The sequence below is a fragment of the Zophobas morio genome, unplaced genomic scaffold (genome assembly GCF_036711695.1).
Source record: "Zophobas morio isolate AGI-343-1 ecotype UQ-CSIRO unplaced genomic scaffold, CSIRO_AGI_Zmor_V1 ptg000243l, whole genome shotgun sequence".
Classification (NCBI taxonomy): Eukaryota; Metazoa; Arthropoda; class Insecta; order Coleoptera; family Tenebrionidae; genus Zophobas; species Zophobas morio.
The window spans coordinates 39164-60959 of NW_026972347.1; the positions used below are offsets into that span (position 1 = coordinate 39164).

The following is a 21796-nucleotide window of genomic DNA, read 5'->3' on the forward strand; positions in this document are numbered from 1 at the left end:
ACTTGTAGCTCAATGTTAGACGTTGTGGTAAAATCTGACTTTTTTATGTAGATATGAAGCACAATTGTTAAGATTTTACTAAAAGTAATGGCGCTATTTCGTTAGCAATCTAGGATGGAAGAGTTTATTAGTGATTTTACTCCGGGGTCTCAAGAATTTAAAAAAAGCTAACGACAAGATAAAACAATTTCAAAGTGGAACAAGGGGTTTCTTAAGAGAAACCGTTTTTAAATTTTTTATCTTTTTATTTTACAGTAATGAATTAGCGTTTATATACGGAAAAGTTATTTCATCAATTTTTTTAATAGGGCTCTTACATAGGGGGAATATGCAAATTTACTAAATGCAATAAACCAAATTATGTTTTTTTTTTTAATTTTGGCATTTTTTTATTTTTACTAGTGAATTGATAACTAAAAGATAAATAAAGAAGGAGAAGCTCTTAAAGGAGCACAAGCTTGCTTGTCTTATTTTTCAGCGTTTGTTATTCGAAAAAGTGTAGATTTAAAATGAAATCCTTATACAATTTAACCCATTTAAGAAGATGTATACTTTTTTTTCACCATGTACATGAACAAAAAAAAAGAGAGTACCTCCATTTTATAATCGAAAATTCTATATTCGCTTAATTCTTAACGTGAGACATTATTCAAACATGATAGTTCAAAGCAAAAAGGTCACTAAACTTTATAGCATTTACTCGTAAAAATAATTTGTCTGTATATATTTACTAAAGCTTTTATTATTAGTTGGATAGTTCGATCATTACACATAACTATTAAAAAATGAAAAATTAACTTTAATCTCAATGCAGTTATGAAAACTAAATATTGCAACGTATAGGAATTTTGTCTATTAGATCATCTCTAATAGAGATCGACACTCGTGGGTATTACTTCCGATTTAATTATATGAAAGCATGTTAGATTAAATAGCTTATCATAGAATTCAAAATAACTTGTATTTAGAATTAAATGAAGAGCCTCTACAAGCAAACCACCCTGAATTGGTCCATAATGCTCTAGAATATATTTTTTAATTACCCTGAATGCTTCCATAATAGGAATGGAAGTATATAAGGCTGAAATATCTAAAGACATTATTTCATGGTGAGGTGACAAAATGGTATCCTGAATAGCAGTCAGGATATCATCAGATAAGCCACTTCAGTATAATATATTGGAAAACTTGAATTAAAGCTTTATTTACCTAGTTTATTACTATTACGTTGCCAGTTCCTAGCTACCGAACTACTTTAACTTTATTATAATTATATACATTTTGAATACTTTAATCATTATTTCAGTTCTTTTGACGAGTATGCTAATTATATATTAAAAAGATTGTTATTTGATATTATTCTCACAAGCAACTCCAAAGGGCGACTAATACGTAAAATAATAAATAGGTCGCTAATATTATTATTTGTTTACTAGAAGTTTTTTATTTATTTACATATTTAACTACGCTGTAGAGCCACAAATATAATTATTTAGTTTAAGCGTTGGCTATTAAATGATATATTTACCCAAAAACCTACACGACCTTTAAAAGTTTGAGTTATGTTTTAGATATAGTTCATTTGATTGCAGTGCAGGCATCTGCCGTGGGACCGTATAATGAGGTACGTAACTGCAAAAGGTTTTTTTAGGAATAATAACCATCGACTAGAGAAACTAAAATTTCTTAAAATTGTTATATTAACTAACTTTTTTCAAAAGAGCAACAGGAAAACCCTTTAATATAAAACTGTCATATAGGACATAAGTTGTATGATTAGAGTATATTTTATTATTATGTGCGTAAAAACCAGTTAGTCAGCAAGTTTACCTTACACAATGCGAAAAGTATGGTCTTAACTATAATTACTGTAATCATTGGCGTAGCATAAAACTAACCCGTATAGAGAAATGTTTACTTACTGAACGAGTCGGTTAAGCAATTTTATCATAAGTTATTAAATATCATTTGCACACTTGTTTGAAAGAAGGTATATCACTCTATGAAATATTTTATCTTTGTGGGGGTCGTTATACAAAAGTTTGGCATAAATAGAGAAATCCGCTTTTATTACAAAGCACAAAAAGATAAACTTTAGTTATTAATGTCACAATTAATAGAAATACAAAATAACTAAAATGAATATTATAATACGCTGCTAGCTCTTTTGCTTGAAGAAGTGAGATGACTATGGTAACCCTTAGTTTGTAGTTTCCATAATCTAAAAGTGGAACAACACGCCAGTTTGTTCGTATTACCTCAATCTCTTGTGGGCTTCAGTTTTAATTTTTTTTTTAAGAAAAATGGAGGATGAGATAATATGGAATGTTCAAAATGGAGCTACAAAAGAGGTGGAACAGCTTTTGAAGGTATGAAAATAAGCATGATATATTTAATTGTTAACTTAGCAGTTTGCGGACAACTTATTTGAGTAGTAAATGACTTGAACGTTGATTGATTTTATGTTGCTTCGAAATATTGTTTTAAAAGAAGGAGTAACAAAAGAATGCGTGTTTAAATTATTTTTAAAAAAAACTTTTTACAATATATGTTAAAAAAAGTTTTCAAGATGTTTTGCAAAGACGGCTAACTTTCTACTAATTACTACGATTTTTTGCTTGCGTTATGAATAGTAAAGAAACAATTTTAAACTTTTTTTTGGCAATGTAGAGTGATAATGACATCAATAAAATGTATAAAGGCCGCACAGCCCTACATTATGCTGCTGATTATGGTCAAGTCGAGATGATTTCTTTACTAATTTCGAAGGGAGCTAAAGTTGATGCCGAAGATTGGTTAACTAAAATTAAGTCTCTAGATTTTTTTTTTAATTTTCACTTAATTTTAAACAAAAAGTTATTCCATGACTCCTTTGTGCGCAGCCGTACTTGAAAACCACACTAAGTGCGCTGAAGTTTTGATAAAAAATGTGCGTCTTTTTTACTATTTATTAAAAAAAAATTTACAATATATAATTTATATTTTAGACTATATTTTTATCACTATATATAAATTTAAATTCCATTTCAGTTTTTTTTTAACCTGGGTAAATTACTATCATATAACTTATTTGCACAGTTTTTCTTTCATTTTATTGTGAGCATCCTGTTCGCTTCATTTATAAAATAAATCAAAATAAAAATTCCTTTAATTAAAGAAAAGATAACCAAGTATAATTATCATAATATAAAGTGTAAAAGTAATTCAGATGACTTCTGACTTCAGGGTGCCGATGTCCACGGAAAGACCCCCGACGGCCGCACTTTCTTAGAAGCAGCTAAGGACGATGAAATGAAAAAACTTCTTCAAAATTAAATCTATTTTTTTGTGGAATGCCATAGTTTTATCTATAAAAAGAAAATTTATATAGAAATTTGTGGATTTCTTTGTTTATTATTTATTTTTTAAGAGCTGACCTAGAAATTTATATCTATATATAAAAAAAAGTCTGATTTTTTGAGCTTTACTATAAAAAAAATTAATTTTTTAAAATAAGTTTTACTATATTTATATTGCTTTCAAAGTTTACAAAAACTTTTTTTCCTTCTAACTTAAAAAAAAATTTTTTTAAAAATTATTAAAGCAATCTTTTTTTTTTAAAGTTTAATTCAAATTCTTTGTTTTTAGGTTAGAGATAATTTTAATATATTATTTAATTTCTATTTACAATTAAGTTATAAAATCTTTCGCAGCTTTTACAAACCTTTAAGAATAAGTTTAATTAAATATATAACTTTAATTTTGAGAAACTTTATTGGTGGAAAAAAACTGTTTCGGGAGAGCGCTTGTCCTCCAGTAAATGCTGCACGTTGATCCACTCACCAGAAAAACTGCTCTTCTTAATGCCATCAATAATTGCTTGGGTGTGCAATCCAGCTTCAAAGTTGGCAGCATTTTGCAGCTTTTGTTATGTTTATAATGAATATGTGTAAAAAGTTATAAAAATTTAATAAAAATTTTATTAAAAATTTACTTTTGATTAGATTTTTTAACTGAATAAAAAAAAATAAGAAAAGCTTTAAATTATAATAATTTGCATTCTAAAAGCAGTTAATCTGAAATTTTGAAAAACTAGTTTATTTAAAAATTTCTTATGTGTACATAGATGCACTTTATATAAAGCAACGTGATTTTAAATAATTAATTAAATTTAACAAAATTTATAAAAGCGGAATAATAAAAATTTTTTAATTGGCAGTAGTTCCCACCTTAAAAGAAAATTAAAATTAAATTAATTTATTATGAACGTTATGCAGAGGAAAAGCGAAAATTAAATAAATTTATTTGTAAATCTTTTAATTTTCCTTGTAAGTTGAAAATAATTATAAAAGCATCATCGTAGGTTTTCCAAAACTTTATATAGTTATTAAAATTTTGTGCTTTTTTTTGTTAATAAGAGTTTATCATAATATAAAAAGCCTTAAATAATTTTTTAATAAACAAAAAGCTTAACTAACTTTTATTTAAAGTTTGCTTCAGTATTATATTCCTTTAAATAGCTTATATTGCAAAAGAAAATAACTTTTACTAAACATAGCAGAAAGCATCATTGAAATTTGATAATATTAATTTTTTGTAAAGAAATTTTTATTTTTTAAATTCAGTTATTTTTAGGCTTTAGGCAGTTAAAGTTAATTCAAAAAATATTTTTTATTTGTTATTTTTATGATAAAAATGGTGAATTTGCTAATTTTTATAAGGAACATTGCAAATTTAAATTTTTATAAAAGTTGTTACGATAGAAAAGTCCTTTTTTAAGAAAGCTTCTTTGAGGCAACTGATCATAACTTCCGTCCCTTTAGCAAAAGGAGAACTTTGCGAGGTATTCGAGCTGCCTACGATTAGCTCTTCCTTTAAAAAAAAAAGATTTTATAATTTATAAATCTTTAACATTTTAAATGAATTCGTTTGAAAGATAAGAGATAAGCGCCCCTGGAAAGGGACTTAACAAAAATAATTATATTAAAGAAATTATTACAATAAAATTTACTTAAATATATATATTTAAAAATTATAATAATGTAAAATTTTAAAAATTACACAACGCCTAAAGTAAATTTTAGTAGCGGAAAATTGCAAAATGTTCTGATCTCTATTATTTTTTTGTTCGTTTTTTTTTTCTTTACAAATTGAAAAGTTTTCAGCTTTTTACTTTTTTTTTTAAATTTATAGAATTAATTTACATAAAAAAAATAAACTAAATTTATAGATTGAGTATATTATATATTTTAAGCGATTTTTTTTTATATTAAAAAGCCCATATGGCTCTCGAGACTATTTCCGAAAGGTACAAAGCTCACATGGCTTCCGACAAGTAATTGGTGGGCGGATGCCTGAGCGCAAAGGTGATTGGTTATTGGCTAGTGGATGGCTTTTGGCAAGGAACTTGTCTTTTATAAAGCCGTTTGTTATAGGCTTAACTTAACGAGTGGATCGTGTTTAAGTTTCATTAAAAAAAAAATTACGTATTTAAAAAAGTTTATTAATATTAAAAAATTGTAAAACACAATATATTGTTAAATATTTTTAAAATAATAAAAAAAATTAAAATTTTCAGCAAAGTTTTCAATATTAACTGTGCTCTGTAATATTCTTATATATTTTTACATTAAAAATTGTACACAGAAATTCAATCAGTGTTAATAAATCAGAAAACCAAAAGCATACTTAAAATTTTTTTATTATATTTTAAAAAAAGAAATAAATTTCCGTAAAAAATAATTGATAAACGCAATAAATGTATTCACAACTTGAGTTGTACATCGAAAATACATATGAAGCATTAAAAAATTTTTAGTTAGCCAGTCAAAATAATTGAAGTCATATAGGCCAATCATTTTTTATGAAAATTTTAAAATAGTTAACTAATGGAGAATCAGCCGAGCATGCGTACAAGTCTCCGTTTCTTAACACGAGACCCCCGCGATCGCCGTAGACGGAGACCACGTGATAGTAACTTCCGTAAGACAAAGTGTTCAGAGTAATAGTCGCGTGGACTTCATTTTCATACGTTAACTGCAATGAAAATAGGGAAAAAATATTTTAAATTTATAATAAAAATTATTATTGTTAGGGGCTATTAAGGTTAACAGGTTTTGAAAAAGAGATTTAAGTATGAGTTTACTTTGTAAAATAATAATAACAACAATAATAATGTAATAACTTGACAAGCACAATAGTCATCGCTAGTAATATGTCTAAAGTCTTTAATCTTCTTGGTTGTTTTTTTGTATGTTCTTAGCACTCCCAACACCTCTATAGCCTGCAAGCCTAGTAAAAAAATCACGCAACTTTTTAATAGATTTATAATTATAACAGTACAGAAGTTTTTTTTTGGTTTATATGATTATAATAAAAGTTTAATAACAGTTTATTATATTTCCTTTTTTTTAGTTCTTATATACAACCTGTTAAAAAATAAAAAGCATCAATTATATGAGAACCCACAGCACCAAGCACTCCTCCGCCCAGCGATTCGTCACACCACCAGTTATACTAAAAAAGTAATGAAAGCTGGTGACTAAAAAAGTCGCGTTTAGCAGAGTAAAAGTAAGCAAAACCCGATACAGAACATAAAAATTTTTCTTGAAAAGGGAGAGTAAAAAATTTGTTTAACTTTTCATAATTTATGAGATATTATAATAGCCAATAAAAAACCACAAGAGTCGGTGTTTAATTTTTTTTTATCTTATAGGTGACAATAGTTTATAGAAACATTCGAAAAAATGTAATTGGTTACATGTACTAAAAAGTAAAGAATTGTGGTTCCTTTATTTAGTCATTAAAAAAAAGTTGTACTTCACGTTGTATATTTAAGCGAGTAGGCGCTTCCATTGGTTGTCAGCATCATCACTTAACTATGAACTCACCATACTTTATTATCATTGGTTAAGATTGCAGTATAAAGAGGTTTTATAAATTTAAATATCCAACCAAAAGCGAAAACTATTTGATCCATGAGTGTCCATGGGGACTGTTTACGCCGATAACGATGTTTAAAGTTTACGATAATATAAAATAGTGAAGAGTTTATCTTTTAATTTTTCTAAAAAAAGTTTATAAATAGAATAATAACAAAGTAAAGTTAAACAATACAGTAAACTAATATTAAAAGAAAATTAGAAATCTGTTTTTATTAGTAATAAAATTTTTGTTTCAAGGACGCTTTTTTTAATGTGTAAACTATAGTAAATATATAAAAAGATTATTTTTTATATTATTATAATAATATTTACTTTTATAATAGAAACTTCCATAAAAAGAGTTCGTTAATTAATTTTATAAACTTAGAAAATATCATAAGATTTTAAAAAAGTGTTGGATTTTATCTTAACATGGCTATAAAGCTTGAAAACCAATCAATACTCTGAAAAATGATAGAATGCAATTACGAAAGAGAGCATTCTCATGCGCCAACAAGTTGAAAGCTGAGTCGTTGGAGAAAAAAATTAAAATTAGTGGACGTTGTACTTTTTTGTAAGTAACAATAACTTAATTAAAGTTTTATTGTAAGCATAGTTACTTTGTTATTCCAAAAGTTTAAATTTTGAAACTTTTCTATACACTTCGTATGCAACGTTTATTAAATTAATCAGTTTATATAATTAATCAATTTCAAGACGCCTATAAAAATAACGCAAGGCAGACTTTAAAAATAAAACAAAAAAAGAAATACTCACAAAAGTTGTAAGAAAAGTAACCGTCATAGTAATAAAAAGAGAAAAACGGTAATAAAATAACGAATTTCAAGTTTACGATCGCGACGTATACATAATTTCTTAAAATCATAAACTTCGCAATAAGAATTTCCAAAAGAATTGTAATACTTTTCCTTTGATAAGGGAACTCATGCTCACGTCTGCTTTAAGAACGAGCAGATTTCCACAGTAGCCAGCAGTCACGAGCTCCTTCATCTTGGCCATGGCCGGTAAAAATCGAAGTTCATGGTCCTAAAAAGATTTTATATAGCTTAAAAATTGTTTTATAAAAAAAAATTTTAAAAAAAAAAACAAATTAATTTTAAATTATTTTGTAATTCTCTAACAAAACAAAAATAGAATTAACTTTGGAAATTTAACTATATATAAATTTAAATCTCAACTTTTACATAAGGCACTGTTATATAAATCAAAACAAAAAGATTATAATAAATACTTTAGAAGATCATAAAAAGACTATTAATTCTTTTATGTATGTATAACCACAGCAACGACCTTTTTTTGTCTTGGCTGAGATTAAGTGTAAGTAAAGGCAGTTGTAATAAATTGTAAAAAATGTAATTATGTAGGATAAGTCCCATTTTATTCATATATTAAAAGTAATAAAGAAATAACTTTAGGTATTTATTATACAAATTTATTAATATAAATTTTTAATTTTCATAAAAATGTTAGTTTATGGAAACAAAGCAAAAGTTACTTTTAAGTAAAAGAGAAACAGTTCACATACAAAACGCAAATTTACTAATTTATAACTAATAATTAGTAGTATGTAAGATTTACTGTAATTTATTAATTAACTTGGAATTAATTTATTACGTTACAGCTAAAGAAAGTAAATTTGATTGGACGTACGAATATTGTGATCTCACCGTTAAATTTTTTTTTAAATTAGTAATCCAATTATTCAATACAGCAATTAATTTATTACTATTATTGAAAGAAGCTGGGGGTAATACTTTGAAGAATTTAACATTTTCCGAGCTTGCGATAAATTTAAAGCTTTGAATTTTGATGGTAAGAAAGAAGAGGTTATAAAGCTTGATCTGTAATGTTAAGTAAAAGTTTATAGTGACCTGCCGGCTTTTCGCAGATCACATGTTTTCCGGCAGTGATAGCTTTAGCCACAATTCCACAGTGAAGGTGAGGAGGTGTAGAAATACAAACTAGATCTACCTCTCGGCTTAATAAAATTTCTTCTACTTTGTTAGTAGAAAACGGGATATCCAATTCTTTAGCGATGTTTAAAGCCTTTTATAATATATATATGTTAAGAATTTGTGGAGTGTTTGTTAAAAGGTTTATTTTTAATTTTATATTTTTTATTACTTTTGTTTTGTCACGACTCCATAACGCAGTAATAACAAATCCAGAAGCCCTAAAGGCCGGAATTTGAACTCGAACTCCCCATCCGGCGCCTATACTTATAACAACGTTTAATATGCGAATAAAACTAAATGCTTAGTCTAATGTATTGTAGAAGCTTCAGTATAAGAAAACCTATTATGCCAATCTTGGGTAATTCCGTTTGTGTCATACGCAGTTCTAAAGTTACACAGTTGCGCTCTAACGCTGACTCATCATCAGATCAAGGCCACTGTTTCGGTTATGAAATAGCTATCATTTTATCTATTTAATAACAAATTATTAAATTGTGACAACTAATCTTTAAGGCCGTCCTTAATTAATGTTTGATATAACTAAGTGGAAAAGGTTAAAAACTCAGTCGTTATTTCTGTGAAACGTTTTTGCAAAGTGCTTGAAAGTTACTTATAATCTTGAAAAAATGCTAAAAACAATTAAATTTAATAGGCAGAGGCAAGCTTATAGAAGCTTTAAGTGACCTTCTGAACTATATTCCAGCCTTGCTTGATAACAGTAACGATCGCTTTTGACCCCGATAAATAAAATTTAGAAAACTCTTATAATGATAATAGTTAAAGTTTTCAACAGAAATAATATTTTATGAACTAATAACCTAACTTCATGGATGGTGGTGTTTCCCTAATTAAAACAGCCTGAAGTAAAGTTACATTTGTAGGTGCAATAATACTTTAATTGGTTAAGTTTAAGAAGTTCTGTTTACGATCAGTTCTCTATAAAACTTTTGTATTGTTATCATGCCACTCCTTTTTTATTGCACCCTGTATATGCAAATAACACGGCCCTTCTTCTAGTACAGTAAATATCCAATCTTATAAAAAGGTTTGTTGCAATCCATCGGTAGACTTAATAGAAATTGGCTTATTATGCAGCATTCTTTGCATGGGAAAGCTAGTTGTTAGAAATAGTAAACATCCAGCTAACCGAATATAAGTCTCAAATTAACAAAGGCTAGTAAAGTGTTAAAAACGGAAATATATATTTTTAATATACATTCTCTCTTTTAGGTTAGAAAGGACTAGGAGTTTAGAAATATTTTTTGGGATTTCCGTTCTACTGGCTTTACGATAAATTCCTGGCTCACCACTTATATTTGATGTGCTGCTGAAGTGCAGTCTCTCCCTCAATAAGGGCGATAACCTAAGTGTACCATCACTGCAACGCTAAAGGTTTATGAAGACGGCCACCTCCGATGCGCTCGGCATAGTCATTTAATAACAGTTAACTATTGATAGCTTTTAAAGTATAGAATGAGCTTTTATTGGGCAGACCCAAATAGTTAAATTTAAAAATTAATTTAAACTAGAAGTTTTATCATGTTTATATTTTTTTAAAAAAAACATAAGGATAACTCGAATAATTAGTTATAATTTAGATTTATTCATTATTATTTCATATGCTCTTTATAGTATTAAAAAATGAGTCGAAATAAAGAGGCTAAAGTTTTTAGCCCTCTTGGTTTAAAGCGAGTAACCCATTAATAACTTGCTTTCCCTCCCCCTCTTTCTTAAGTCTTTGGTAAAGAAACTTTCTGCTTAAAACGTGAGGTAAAAATTGAAGCTTCTTTTTTTATATATCTATTTATTTGAACCACTAAGATGCTACAGTAGGTTCCAGAGTATCGGTGTTCTAATAGGCAGCTTTACCTACTACTTAATGACTTAAATCTTCATCATCATTAAGGAGCTTTGGGCTTAGCTCTAATTCTTATTACTTTTTTACCGCAAGGCCTGGTCTCCGGCCCAAACCTCTATTTTTTTTAGCATTTACCTACTACGGCCAGTCTTAAATTGACCTTATACCACTTAATCTGTAACCCTTCCTAGAGAGAAGTTTGAGCGCGGTGCCTATTGATGCACTTTCCGTGTAAGTAGAGCCCAAAGACTAAAAATTGGTGCGGGTATCGTCTTGAACCCCCAGTATCCCTGAGCTCCTTAACAGCTATCGAGTTTACGCTTGTACATCAAAAAAAATTTAAATACTAATGTATGTTGTTTATGTTTATTTTATTGGTTTTGGGTTAAATTAATTTGTTGTAACTTCTAATTAGGAGTCAAACGGGGCAAAGCTAGAGCGAAGCTCTGTACATGCATCCAACCTTGTGGTTTTGCCAGTTTTAAGAGTGTATCTTTCGATACGAAGCGTCAAGTAATTTGCGACTCTCCCAAGTACAAAGCCAACCTGATGACACAGATGTTTCGCTAAGGTACCATAATCAGGACGAAAATGTTTGGTAAATAATTACAAATGCTCATTCACGCTTAAGACAAATTTCTCCCTATATTTGTTTTATATGGCAACTCTTGCCCTAGTGGGTATTGCAATCAAAACTTCTAATGGCGGACACAACCAGGGTGGAATCGTGTAAAGCTCTAATAACCTGCAAGGATATCTTATGGACTTTGTAGCCAACTACGTTTTTTTAATATAAATTAAATTTTGAAATGCTGTCGTTAAAAATATGTCATTTAAAAATTTCTCCAGATTCTAGATTATACTACGATGTTTTATTTCATAAACGATGATATATTATTTAATTGGTAAAATGGTAATAAACTTTAAACATTTTAAATGTACCATAAATTTGAGCTAGTCGAGTGCACGTACAAAATTGTGATGTAAACTTTCAAAAATTAAAATCTATTATAGCTGGTCACATATTCTTCTATTAAACTGTACAAAATGCACAACTTAGTTTTGCTAAGTTAGCTAAAGGCAGCTGCTTAACGTGTCGCCTTAAGAATGGTCTTTTATTGGCTGCTTTAATAGCATTTACAGCCAGTTGGAGGTTTATACCAAATACTATTATTGTCGATTAGAAAGGGGTCATTTAGTTAATTATTAATAGCCTCTTCTAGCTTGCGTTCTTACGGCAACACCATTGCTATTGATTAGAAAGAATTCAGTTATTGTTTATATATTTACTTTGTTAACTTAGCTCTAAAACATTTTTAGAACCCACTTAATTAATCTTGTTCATAAAGTAGTCAAGGCTTGAACATTAGATTATCATGATTATAAAAACTTGCGAGCTATAAAAATAATATGAAGAGAGTTACTTCGAGATTAAAGCATGCTGTAGCATCGCAGCCTAGTCTTTTGTTTCGGTTTGAGTTGCACATAAACAAAGTGCTGATCAATTTTAACGAGGATCCCTCCTCTCAAACAAGGACGTTCATCTTAGGATTGAAGCGGAGAGCTAAACTTCTTTATACTAATAAACAAACCTTAACCCTGGTCTTCATCTCGTTTTTATTTACTTGACATATGAAAATATTGTTTTTAATTTTTATTATAGCTACCCGGTGGTAGTGGCGCAGAAATAAATTTTAATCAGGTAATTATTAGTGTATAACCTTCAGTCAAACAAAATTTATTTGTTGATTCAAAAGAATTTGACCTTACTTTCCACTTTGTTTAAGGAAAAAGATAAATTTGAAAAAAAGGAGTACAAAATAATTTTGGAGGAGGTAAAGTTATATTAGTAAGACATAGTTGCCTTCATAATTTTTTAACCTAATTTTTACCTTGAAAATTTAAATTTTTTAGGTATTGCCTATAAAAGGAGGAAAAGTTTACTGTTCTGAGTATATTGACTTGAGTGTTTACGCTGAAACTTTACGCTCAGATGTAAATCTCAACTTGGAGTTGAAACCTCTTTTAGATATAATAAACTCGTACTGATTGCTTATAGCTTAAATAGAATAAATTATACAAATTTTGTGAGAAGCTCTTTATAATTTTAAAGTTGAAAAATATGGTTAAATTTTATATCTTTTTTAAAGCTTGCACTCAATTTTTACAATAAAATTATGGGAAACTTCTTTTTAGAATTATTAACTACCTTAAAGTAATTATTTAAGTTTTAAAATTGATTAAGTAAAAAATTAACGGTTATTATTATTTCTTTAATAATTACAAGTTCATAAATATACATAAATAAAGTGATATAAACTTTAGAACCAATAAATTTTTTCAAAAACTATAACATAATATTTCTAATAGATTTAGATAATAACGGTAAGAACTTATAAAGTTCTCCTTTTGTCTTAAATTATAATTTAATAAAATAAGCTTTATCATAAACACGGTTACATACGTAAATTCAAAATGATATATGATACAAATAAGATATTGTTAATAAATAGACAGCGAGCCTTCATAGGTGATGTTTAATTTATTTCATATTATACTTTTTGTTTTTATTTTTAAGCTCTTTTTGAATTATATTATATATTCGTAAATTAAATTTTGTGAACTGAATTATTATTATAATGTTATTCTTAAACATTTTGCTTCACTTTCTGTTTTTCTTTTGTAGTTTTTATCTTAATTTACATGCGTCTTCTGCTCTACAAATATTATAAATAAAATAGATTTATATTAATTTTTGCTGTCAGTTTAGTTATCGTAATGTAAAGTTATTGAATTTTAATTCTAGACCTTTAGCATTACAGATTCTTGCAATTAGTAGTTTAAAATTTAAAATGTTTATATATATATATAAATTTATTTGTTTATGAATTTTATAAGGAAATTTAAACTAACTTATCACAAAGTTGCTATCTAAAAAAATTTTTATTTTCGATAACTTTGCATTTTTAAAAATTTTGTAAAATTCTTTGACCTGAAATTCAATTTTTTTAAATAAACTTTTCTAGCTGTACAGTTTTTTTCACACTAAGTTCAAACTTCGTTAGAGAAAGCTGCAAGGTATCTAATTAAATTTAATTTATTATTTCTTTCTAACTTTCATATTTAATTTAAAGTAAAAGTTATTTTTAATTTATTATATAACCTATTAAATTTTAATAATAATTATTTAAATGTAATTTTTTAATTAACAAAACTTATACTCAGATTTTCTCTTAACTTTTCACAGTTTATTATTAAAGTTACTTCTATTTTATTATTGGATTTTATAATAAATTATTCTAATCTTTTCATAATTACTATAAGTTTAAGTAAATTTCAAACAAAAATTTAAAAAATTTTAAACTTAGTTTATAGTTTTCTTAACTTTATGAATTAATTCGTTACATTAAGTTATTTTTATTACCTTAATTATTTTTTTTTATTTTCTTATTTTTTTTTAATTTATGAATTATTAGTAATTTCTATAAGATTTTCTGAATATTGGTATAATATTTTTTCCTGAGTGATGCAAAATTTAAAACTCAATTCTAAACTAAATTATTTTTATTTTTTATTTTGATCTAAACTTTTTAATTCAAGTAATTTTAATTTTTTTTACTTTTATTAATAAAATTATAAATTTCTAATTTTAAAAATTAAATTTCTAATTTTTTATATAATACCGTATTATAGTACAGTACTTTTATATATTGATTTTGATTATCTCCTTTAAATTTGTTATTAATTAGAAAAAAAAAGTTTCTCTATGATTTTTTTATAAATTTCATTTTTTAGACTTCTTTTAAATAAATTAAAATTAGTTTTACTAATTAATTGTACTTACTTCTAAATATTATTTTTTAAAGGAGGACGATACGCTGAGCTGCCTTAGCGGAACGAGTTTTTATTCAGAAGACGCAAAAGCTTTAGAGGATGACGGGAATTTGTATGATTTATAGTTTTCATAAGAAAATCAGAATTTTGTTTTGTGTACTAAAAAAAATTAAAATTTTATAATTTTTCTTTTTTTAAATATCAAAATAATTTTATTTTTGAAATTCCAAATAATTTAGTAGTAATTTTTATTGCAATTTGTTATATTTTATAGAAAAAAAGAAAAAATAAATTCAAATTTATTTTGTAGATTTTTATTTTCCGTATATTTTTTAAATTTTTTATTTTTTATATATTATATTAGCTTTTTTATAGTAGAAAGTTTACGAAATGTATAACTAACTAATAACACTACTACAAAAAACAAATAAATTGTATATTTTAAAAATAAAATTTTAAATTTAATTTTGATAGAATTATAAAAATTTTACAGTCGACTTTACTTTTATATTTAAAGTTTGTTGGAAATTTCGTATTATAAGCATACTTAAATCTTACAGTTAACAATTGGTCAGTCATGAAAAATTTAATTTTTAATTTTTAATTTTTATAATCTCGAACTTGGCCACAAATTTAAATTTAAGTTCTTATTTTATTAAACAATTATATAACTTGTAAGCTATAAACTTTTTTTTATTATACAGTAATATAAAAGTCACTTATTCTACTTAAAAATCTAAAAATAAGGATCCAGCTTTATAAAAAATACAAAAAGCAAAGTTTATAATTTTATTTTTATTGTACAGATTTCTTTATAAAAAGGTTTTTTGCCTTATTATTATCTTAATAGTTATTATCTAATAATTTTTTTTTAGTTCTAGTAATTTATATATTCTATATAAAACTCTTGTAAAAAAGTTTGCAGTTTACAAATTTATTTAAGTATAAAAACAAACATATTTAAGATTTTAATGAAAGTTATAACTTTTTTAATTTTGGTGACACGAATTATAACAAATAAATATTTATATTAATTTTAATTTGCTTTAAAATTTAATTTACTTTTATTTTTTTACGTTCAGTATATGCAAAGTTACTCAATTATAAAAGTTATTATAGAGTTGTTATAAAGTAAAGTAATATTAAAAAGTAAAAATAGAATTGTGAATATAATTTTATAAAATTTTTATAAAATTTACAAGTTAAGAAAATCTTTTTTTTAATTTAACTACAACTTTTTTTATATTAAAGTTTATAATAAACAATAATATTTTTCTATAAAGTTGAATAGAAAGAGATGTATTCAACTTTTATGTTCTATAAAAAACTATAACAGTTTTATTCTTTTTATTATACTTGTAAACATCTTCAGAAAATATGACAACTATTTTTGGGTTTCTTTAAAACTTTTTAAAGACTTTTATTCTTTAAACTTCTACTTCTTTAGTTTATGTAAAGTAAAATATATATAAGAATTTTATTTATTTAAACATTTTAAAGTTTATTTAAAAAATTATATAAAAAGTTATTTTTTTAATAGAATATGATTATAAGTTTTTTTTAATATTAATAATAATTAACTTAATAAATTTTTTTATAATAAAACTAAAATATACTTAACAATTTTTCTTAAAAATTTACATCAATATTTTATATATAAACTTTTTTTATATGTAAAGAGAAAAAATGTAATACAACTTTTTTTTAATATACCTTATAAACTCTATAAAATAATGTGAGTTTTAAAATGAGTCATTATAAACTTTCAAAAAAATTATTATGATAAAAACTAAAATATACTTACAAGCTTTTTTAAAAACTCGTATTAATATTTTATATCTAAACTTTTTTTATCTTAAAAGAGAATAACTTTTAATATACTTTATAAACTTTAAAGTACTTTTGTGTTTTTTAATAATAGTTTCTATTATAAAAGTTATCGTTAAAAAGTGTATCAATAATTAACCAATTATAGGAAAATACATGTTTTTTAATGAATTTTTTTAGCGAAGATTCCTTATTTTTATAGTAAAATTTCGTTCCTATAAGCTACCGAGATGTTTATTTGGATGTTAATCTTGCTTTCAGTAATTTTTAAAAAGTGCGCGCTTTATGAATCGATTTATGTGCAGCTTTTTTAATAAATTATTTTTTTGGTTGTATTGTAGTAAGCACTACACATTTCTCGCTTCTATTTTTTTGATGTAAAAGTTTTACGATTCATTGCATTTATCGCGAAGTTTTCTTACATATGGAAATTGTAGACAAAGTTTAGCTATGGTCGTAAAAGTTATGCTATTCACTATCATTATATATAAATTCATAATGAAAAGTTCAATTTTTTAAAAAAAGTTAATATACACAACATATTAATAATGAATGTTTACTTATTTAATATTTATGAGCAAAAATTATGTTAAACTTTAGTAAATTTTTGTTAATTTATAATCGCAATTACGATTTTTTTAACTTTTATTACTTTTGAGGCTTTTAAATATGTATTACATGAAACTTTTACTTTTTTTTTTCAGAATTAACTTTTCGAATATTTTTAGTACAAATTTATAAATTTTATTAAAACTAGAAATATTTTATAATAAATATTTTCAGTGAACTATTATAATATATTTTGTCACCAACTGGAAATTCACAATATTTTTAATATATTTATTAATGAACTTTATAATACCTAAAAATAATTAAACTTTTTTAATTTTTTTCTTATTAAAAATTTATAATAAATAAATATAATAATAATTTGTACTCTTTTTTAATACCAATTTAGTTTATGTAAAAAAATATCTATTTTATTAGAAAACTATTTTTTACTAACTTTTATCACACAACTTTTCTATATATAACATTAACATATAATGAGTACTACATTAATAGTATTATATTAATATAATAAACTTTCTTTATGTTTTTGTTCATACTAAACTGTTGCAACTACAATAATAATTATTTATTTAGAACGACCAAAAATAACGCGTCACTTTTTGAATTTGAAGGTTCAACCTTTATCAATTATATACTTAATAATACTAATAATTTTTTTTTATAAAAAATAATTATTTTCAACAATTTAAATACAATATCTTTTCTATAATTAAACTTTCAGACTCCAAAAGTATTAAAGTTCTTCAAAATTTGAAGGCTGGCATCAGGCATTTGTCTCTCAGAAAAAAAGGTAAAGAAACTGTAGCGCTTTATATATAAATATTTATTATTATTATTGTTACTAAAAGTTGAGCATAGCTTGATAAGAATTATAAAAAGATCATATCCATAGAGACAGTAATAAAAATTGCTGACTTTATTCATACTAATCTACTTGTAAACATTATTATTTTGACCAATAGAAGAGCGCTTTAGTAACCAATGGAAATTATTATAAAGCCAATGATAAATATAGTCCTATAAAAAAAACGTAGAAATTATTATAACCGTCAACTTGTAAACAATACTTTTATAACTTTAATAAATTTTATTATGGCGTTTTTAGCTAACCAATGAAATTTTATAAAATGAATGTTTTTTTTTAGTATAAAAATAACCAGTAAACAAGTTTGATATTTTCTCAACCAGCCAACTGGGGGTTAATAAATGCTATTTAATAATAATCGAATTGTTAAGAGTAATTTCTTTAAATAATCAATAAAAGTTTAATATAACTAATAATATTTTTACTTGTAGAACGTAATTTTTGGTAATAATTGACTTAGTAATCAATTTTTCTAGCAAAACAGTGAAATTTTGTTGCGTTTTTTAATAACCAATAAAAATTATTATAAAGCCAATGCTTTTACCTTATAAAAAAATAACCAGTAAACAGATATGATTATTTTTTAACCAATCGTCGTGTTAGTATGTTTTCCTTAGCCAGTTATCGGTCATAATAGAAGGTTTTATAAGAAGCAATTATAGCTTCGAAGCAAATAAACTATCTTATAAAAGTATGGAATTTTCCAATGATCTGCGTTGAAAAGTTTTAAAATTACGTATTAATTCATATTATGTATCCCACGTCAAAAGTTTATTATATTCCGAGTAAATACAAATCTTTTTAACTTTCATTAAAGTTAATTTTGATAAATAAAAAAAATAAATATTATAAACCAGCCAATAGTGTGGATGGGTCATCGGGAGACAATCGAAGCGAATCCCCGGATATTTCTGACGAAAAGGCTACTGAGCACGATACTATCGAGACTATGCGCATAAAAAATAAGAAATTACAAGAAAAACTGAACGTTCAAAAAGCAAAATGTTTTATTTTACTTTCATAATTAAAAACTTTTTTTCAATATTTTCTGTGTCCACCCTAAAAAAAATTAGTATAAAATAGCAATAGCAAAATGTTTTACTTTTTATTCCAGTAAAAGTTTTTTTTTATATTGTCCCGTTATTGTATTCCAGCAAAATAAAAACATGGCACCACGTCATATTTATATATATAATAACATTCCTCTTTTGCTTTTTTGTTCTAACTTCTTATTTACAGCTGGAACTAATATTGATACAAACTTTGATGATCTTTTTAATATAAAAACTAGAGTTAAATTATTTTTTACTTTACGTTATCTTGTATGTAATTTCTGGTTTATTTTTTCGTTTTTCTAATATTTATATCATTATAAAATCAGCCATTTTATTTTTTAATAATTTTTATTAATTTATAATATTTCGCTTCCAATTAAAAATATCAGCTTATAAAAACAATATTATCTATAAAGTTTTAAGCTAAACATTTTTTTCATAATTAAGTTAATTATTAGTGCCCATATGGTCTCCAATTATATTCTGTGTTATTTTTTAACACATTTTGATAATTATCTGCCTCACTTTAATATTAAATTCACTCTTTAGCTTATCTGATAAAATTCATATGATTTGGAAACTCTTGTGAAATTTTTGTGATGTTTTTTATTTTTTTAAACAATAATAGTTCAGCCTTTTTTTTAAAAAAAACGTAAGTTTCTTTATATATTTATTATTCAACAGCTGCACAACTTGTTAAATGCTCTCAAGAGCTTGAAAAGTACCGCGAAGAGTACGAATTTATGCAAAAAGAGTACAATACCTTAAAAAGTATATATTTTGTATATGGTTTATATTATCCACTTGACTGTGACCTTATTTGGTCTATTATATTATACTGCTTCCCTTTAAAATTTCATTGGGCATTTAACAAGAAACCCGTTTAGATAGTATTAAATTTGCCCAAAGTAGTTTTATAATGCACCCAAAAGAGTTTATTGTATCGAATAAGTATGTTAGTAAGAACCAAGTTTTTACTTGTTTTTTTTGCTACAAATTTATAGATTCTTTTGGCATTGAGGAGCTTTCTTTGGATTTAAAAAAGGAACTTTCACTGGAAACAAAGAGTTTTTATTTTTTTTTGTTTAAAAAAGTTGAGAAAAGTAAAATATATTTATTTTTACTAACACTTGCAAGAAAATGAAGAGTACAAAAAAAAACTTGAGCAGTTAAAATCTTCGAAAAATAAATCAAAACCTGCTCACGAGGTAACCTTTCCATTTGCATTAATCGAACTTTTTTAAAAAAATTTTTATGAATACATAAAAGTATGTATATTTTTTTAATTAAATTTTTTATTCACTGATTTTTTTAAAATCCTAAAATTAATTCAAATTGTGAACTCACGTTGTTTTTTGACTTTATAAATTACGTTTTCAGTTTTTCATTTATTTATCTCGTTTATTCGTTTTTTCTTTAAGTAATAATACTAAAATTTTGACTTGAAAATTTATACAAAGTTTGAATTTTAATTAAATTTAAATTTATTTAATTACATAAATGCTGCAATTTTTTATTTTATTAAATGCTTCACACAAAACATTTATTAAACTTCTGGTTTGTTTTATAAAATTTGCTTATAGTGTAATTTATTTTACTTATACTGAAAACTCTTAAACACAATATCGTAGTATTTTAATTGAAGCTTTCATATATTATTTACATAAAATTCTTTAAAAGACGTTTATGAAGTTTATTTTATTAAGAACTTTTGATATGATTGTTATAAGTTCCAAAAAGTTTTACTGTAGAGTTATTATATTATTATTATTTCTATTATAAGTATACTAAAAATTTTACTCTTAAATTTAAAATTTTAAAATTATAATTTTATTGTTACAAGTTTATTTAAAAGTTTAATCTTTAATTTCTATTATAAAAGTAAACCAGCAAGCAATTTCTCTGAAATTATTTTACATGCCACTTTTAAATCAATCATTTTTTAGCGACATTCCAAATTAAATTTTCTTTTATGTCAATGTTTTCTTTATATTAGTTTATATTAATTTGATAATTAATATTTTACAAAGAGAAAAGGACTCAATAATAAGGAAACTTCATCTCTCACGTTTAGTTTAATTCAAAAAGTTCCAAGCGCGGGAAAACAAGAGCCTCTAAATCTAGAAGTAAATTTAATTTTGTATAATTATCAAATCAAAATTTTTTGAATTTTTTTTGCTTTACTATAAGAAATTGATTGCAACAAAATGCCTTGTGGCCAGTATCTCCCAATCTTTGGAAGAAGTACTATACAACTGAATTTAAAATTAAAAATATTTTTATTTCTTTATTAAAAAAAGTGGGCGCCTTTTTCTGAATATTGAATCTTATTAGATCTTAAATTATTGAGAATTACAAAGATGATAGTTTAGAGTACTTAAAAATTTTTTACAAGATTTTTTGTTATATTAAGAGTTACTATAAAATTTACTCTTTACTATGTAGAAATTATTAAAACTACTTAACTTAATTTATTTTTTAGTATTAAATTTTATTATACACATTTAAAAATAATAGACCAACTTAGAACGCAGAAAAGTAATGAAGATGATAGCTTTGCTCAAGATTAAGTGTTTGGCATTATCAAAAAAATTAACGGAAGCAGAAATAACGAAAAGCAAAGGCGAAAATGTTGAAAACAATTTAGAATTTAAAAATTAATTTATATAAAATTATAGAAATCTAACAAACTATTATTTGTTTTATAGTTTTTTTTGTAAATTTAAATAATATATACAATTTTTTTTAATAAATTACTCTTCTTTTATTAAATTATATATTCCTTTTCATCTCTTTTTCAAATTTTCGTTTAGATTTATTTATACTTACAATAAATCCTAAACTTTATTTTTTTATACTCTTTCCTTTGGATAAATTAAAGAAAAATTAACAAATTTTAAACCTTA

At 24.7% G+C, this 21796-nt stretch overlaps 3 protein-coding genes and 1 long non-coding RNA gene across 5 annotated transcripts; 3 read left to right on the top strand and 1 right to left on the bottom strand.

Annotated features, from left to right (window-relative positions):
* The first annotated feature begins 2275 nt into the window (after positions 1-2275).
* Positions 2276-3333, top strand: LOC135146641 (myotrophin-like). Of its 2 annotated transcripts, none has more exons than XM_064078770.1 (4): positions 2276-2369; positions 2671-2795; positions 2857-2929; positions 3226-3333. In XM_064078770.1, exons 1-4 carry the CDS (start codon positions 2304-2306, stop codon positions 3313-3315), a joined length of 354 nt encoding a protein of 117 aa, XP_063934840.1. In that variant the 5' UTR covers positions 2276-2303; the 3' UTR covers positions 3316-3333. The 2 variants fall into 2 exon arrangements, with proteins under 2 accessions (XP_063934840.1, XP_063934841.1); XM_064078771.1 differs by having other exon boundaries at positions 2702-2795.
* Positions 3334-3751: 418 nt separating this feature from the next.
* Positions 3752-9282, bottom strand: LOC135146573 (glucose-fructose oxidoreductase domain-containing protein 2-like). Its single transcript, XM_064078693.1, has 10 exons — positions 9219-9282; positions 9048-9136; positions 8795-8969; positions 8650-8720; positions 7827-7949; positions 6408-6495; positions 6164-6270; positions 5866-6015; positions 4738-4851; positions 3752-3901 (listed from the first exon to the last, which is right to left on the bottom strand). Exons 1-10 carry the CDS (start codon positions 9253-9255, stop codon positions 3752-3754), a joined length of 1104 nt encoding a protein of 367 aa, XP_063934763.1. The 5' UTR covers positions 9256-9282.
* A 2840-nt stretch (positions 9283-12122) lies between these two features.
* Positions 12123-12568, top strand: LOC135146593 (uncharacterized). The gene is made up of 3 exons (XR_010283881.1): positions 12123-12338; positions 12400-12438; positions 12494-12568. It is a non-coding gene; the product is annotated as an uncharacterized LOC135146593 (long non-coding RNA).
* Positions 12569-12699: 131 nt separating this feature from the next.
* LOC135146574 (uncharacterized) lies at positions 12700-21551 on the top strand. Its single transcript, XM_064078694.1, has 12 exons — positions 12700-12778; positions 13763-13814; positions 14603-14682; positions 17544-17581; positions 17692-17760; positions 18693-18839; positions 19575-19661; positions 19895-19957; positions 20028-20098; positions 20921-21016; positions 21081-21134; positions 21408-21551. The coding sequence occupies exons 6-12, from the start codon at positions 18785-18787 to the stop codon at positions 21549-21551; spliced, it is 570 nt and encodes a 189-aa protein (XP_063934764.1). The 5' UTR covers positions 12700-12778; positions 13763-13814; positions 14603-14682; positions 17544-17581; positions 17692-17760; positions 18693-18784.
* The last annotated feature ends 245 nt before the right edge of the window (positions 21552-21796 follow it).

Bases quoted from the DNA above. Each gene is read 5' to 3' on its own strand.
- LOC135146574 (XM_064078694.1), top strand. From the start codon at position 18,785: ATGCGCATAAAAAATAAGAAATTACAAGAAAAACTGAACGTTCAAAAA. The intron at 18,840-19,574 runs GTTTTATTTTAC...ATTATTCAACAG, and splicing joins GAACGTTCAAAAAGCAAAAT to CTGCACAACTTGTTAAATGC. The intron at 19,662-19,894 runs GTATATATTTTG...ACAAATTTATAG, and splicing joins AGAGTACAATACCTTAAAAA to ATTCTTTTGGCATTGAGGAG.
- LOC135146641 (XM_064078770.1), top strand. From the start codon at position 2,304: ATGGAGGATGAGATAATATGGAATGTTCAAAATGGAGCTACAAAAGAG. The intron at 2,370-2,670 runs GTATGAAAATAA...TTGGCAATGTAG, and splicing joins AGGTGGAACAGCTTTTGAAG to AGTGATAATGACATCAATAA. The intron at 2,796-2,856 runs GTTAACTAAAAT...TTAAACAAAAAG, and splicing joins AAAGTTGATGCCGAAGATTG to TTATTCCATGACTCCTTTGT.
- LOC135146573 (XM_064078693.1), bottom strand. From the start codon at position 9,255: ATGACACAAACGGAATTACCCAAGATTGGCATAATAG. The intron at 8,721-8,794 runs GTCACTATAAAC...CAAAATTCAAAG, and splicing joins GATCTGCGAAAAGCCGGCAG to CTTTAAATTTATCGCAAGCT. The intron at 3,902-4,737 runs GTAACAACTTTT...ACATAACAAAAG, and splicing joins TAAAAAAGGACTTTTCTATC to CTGCAAAATGCTGCCAACTT.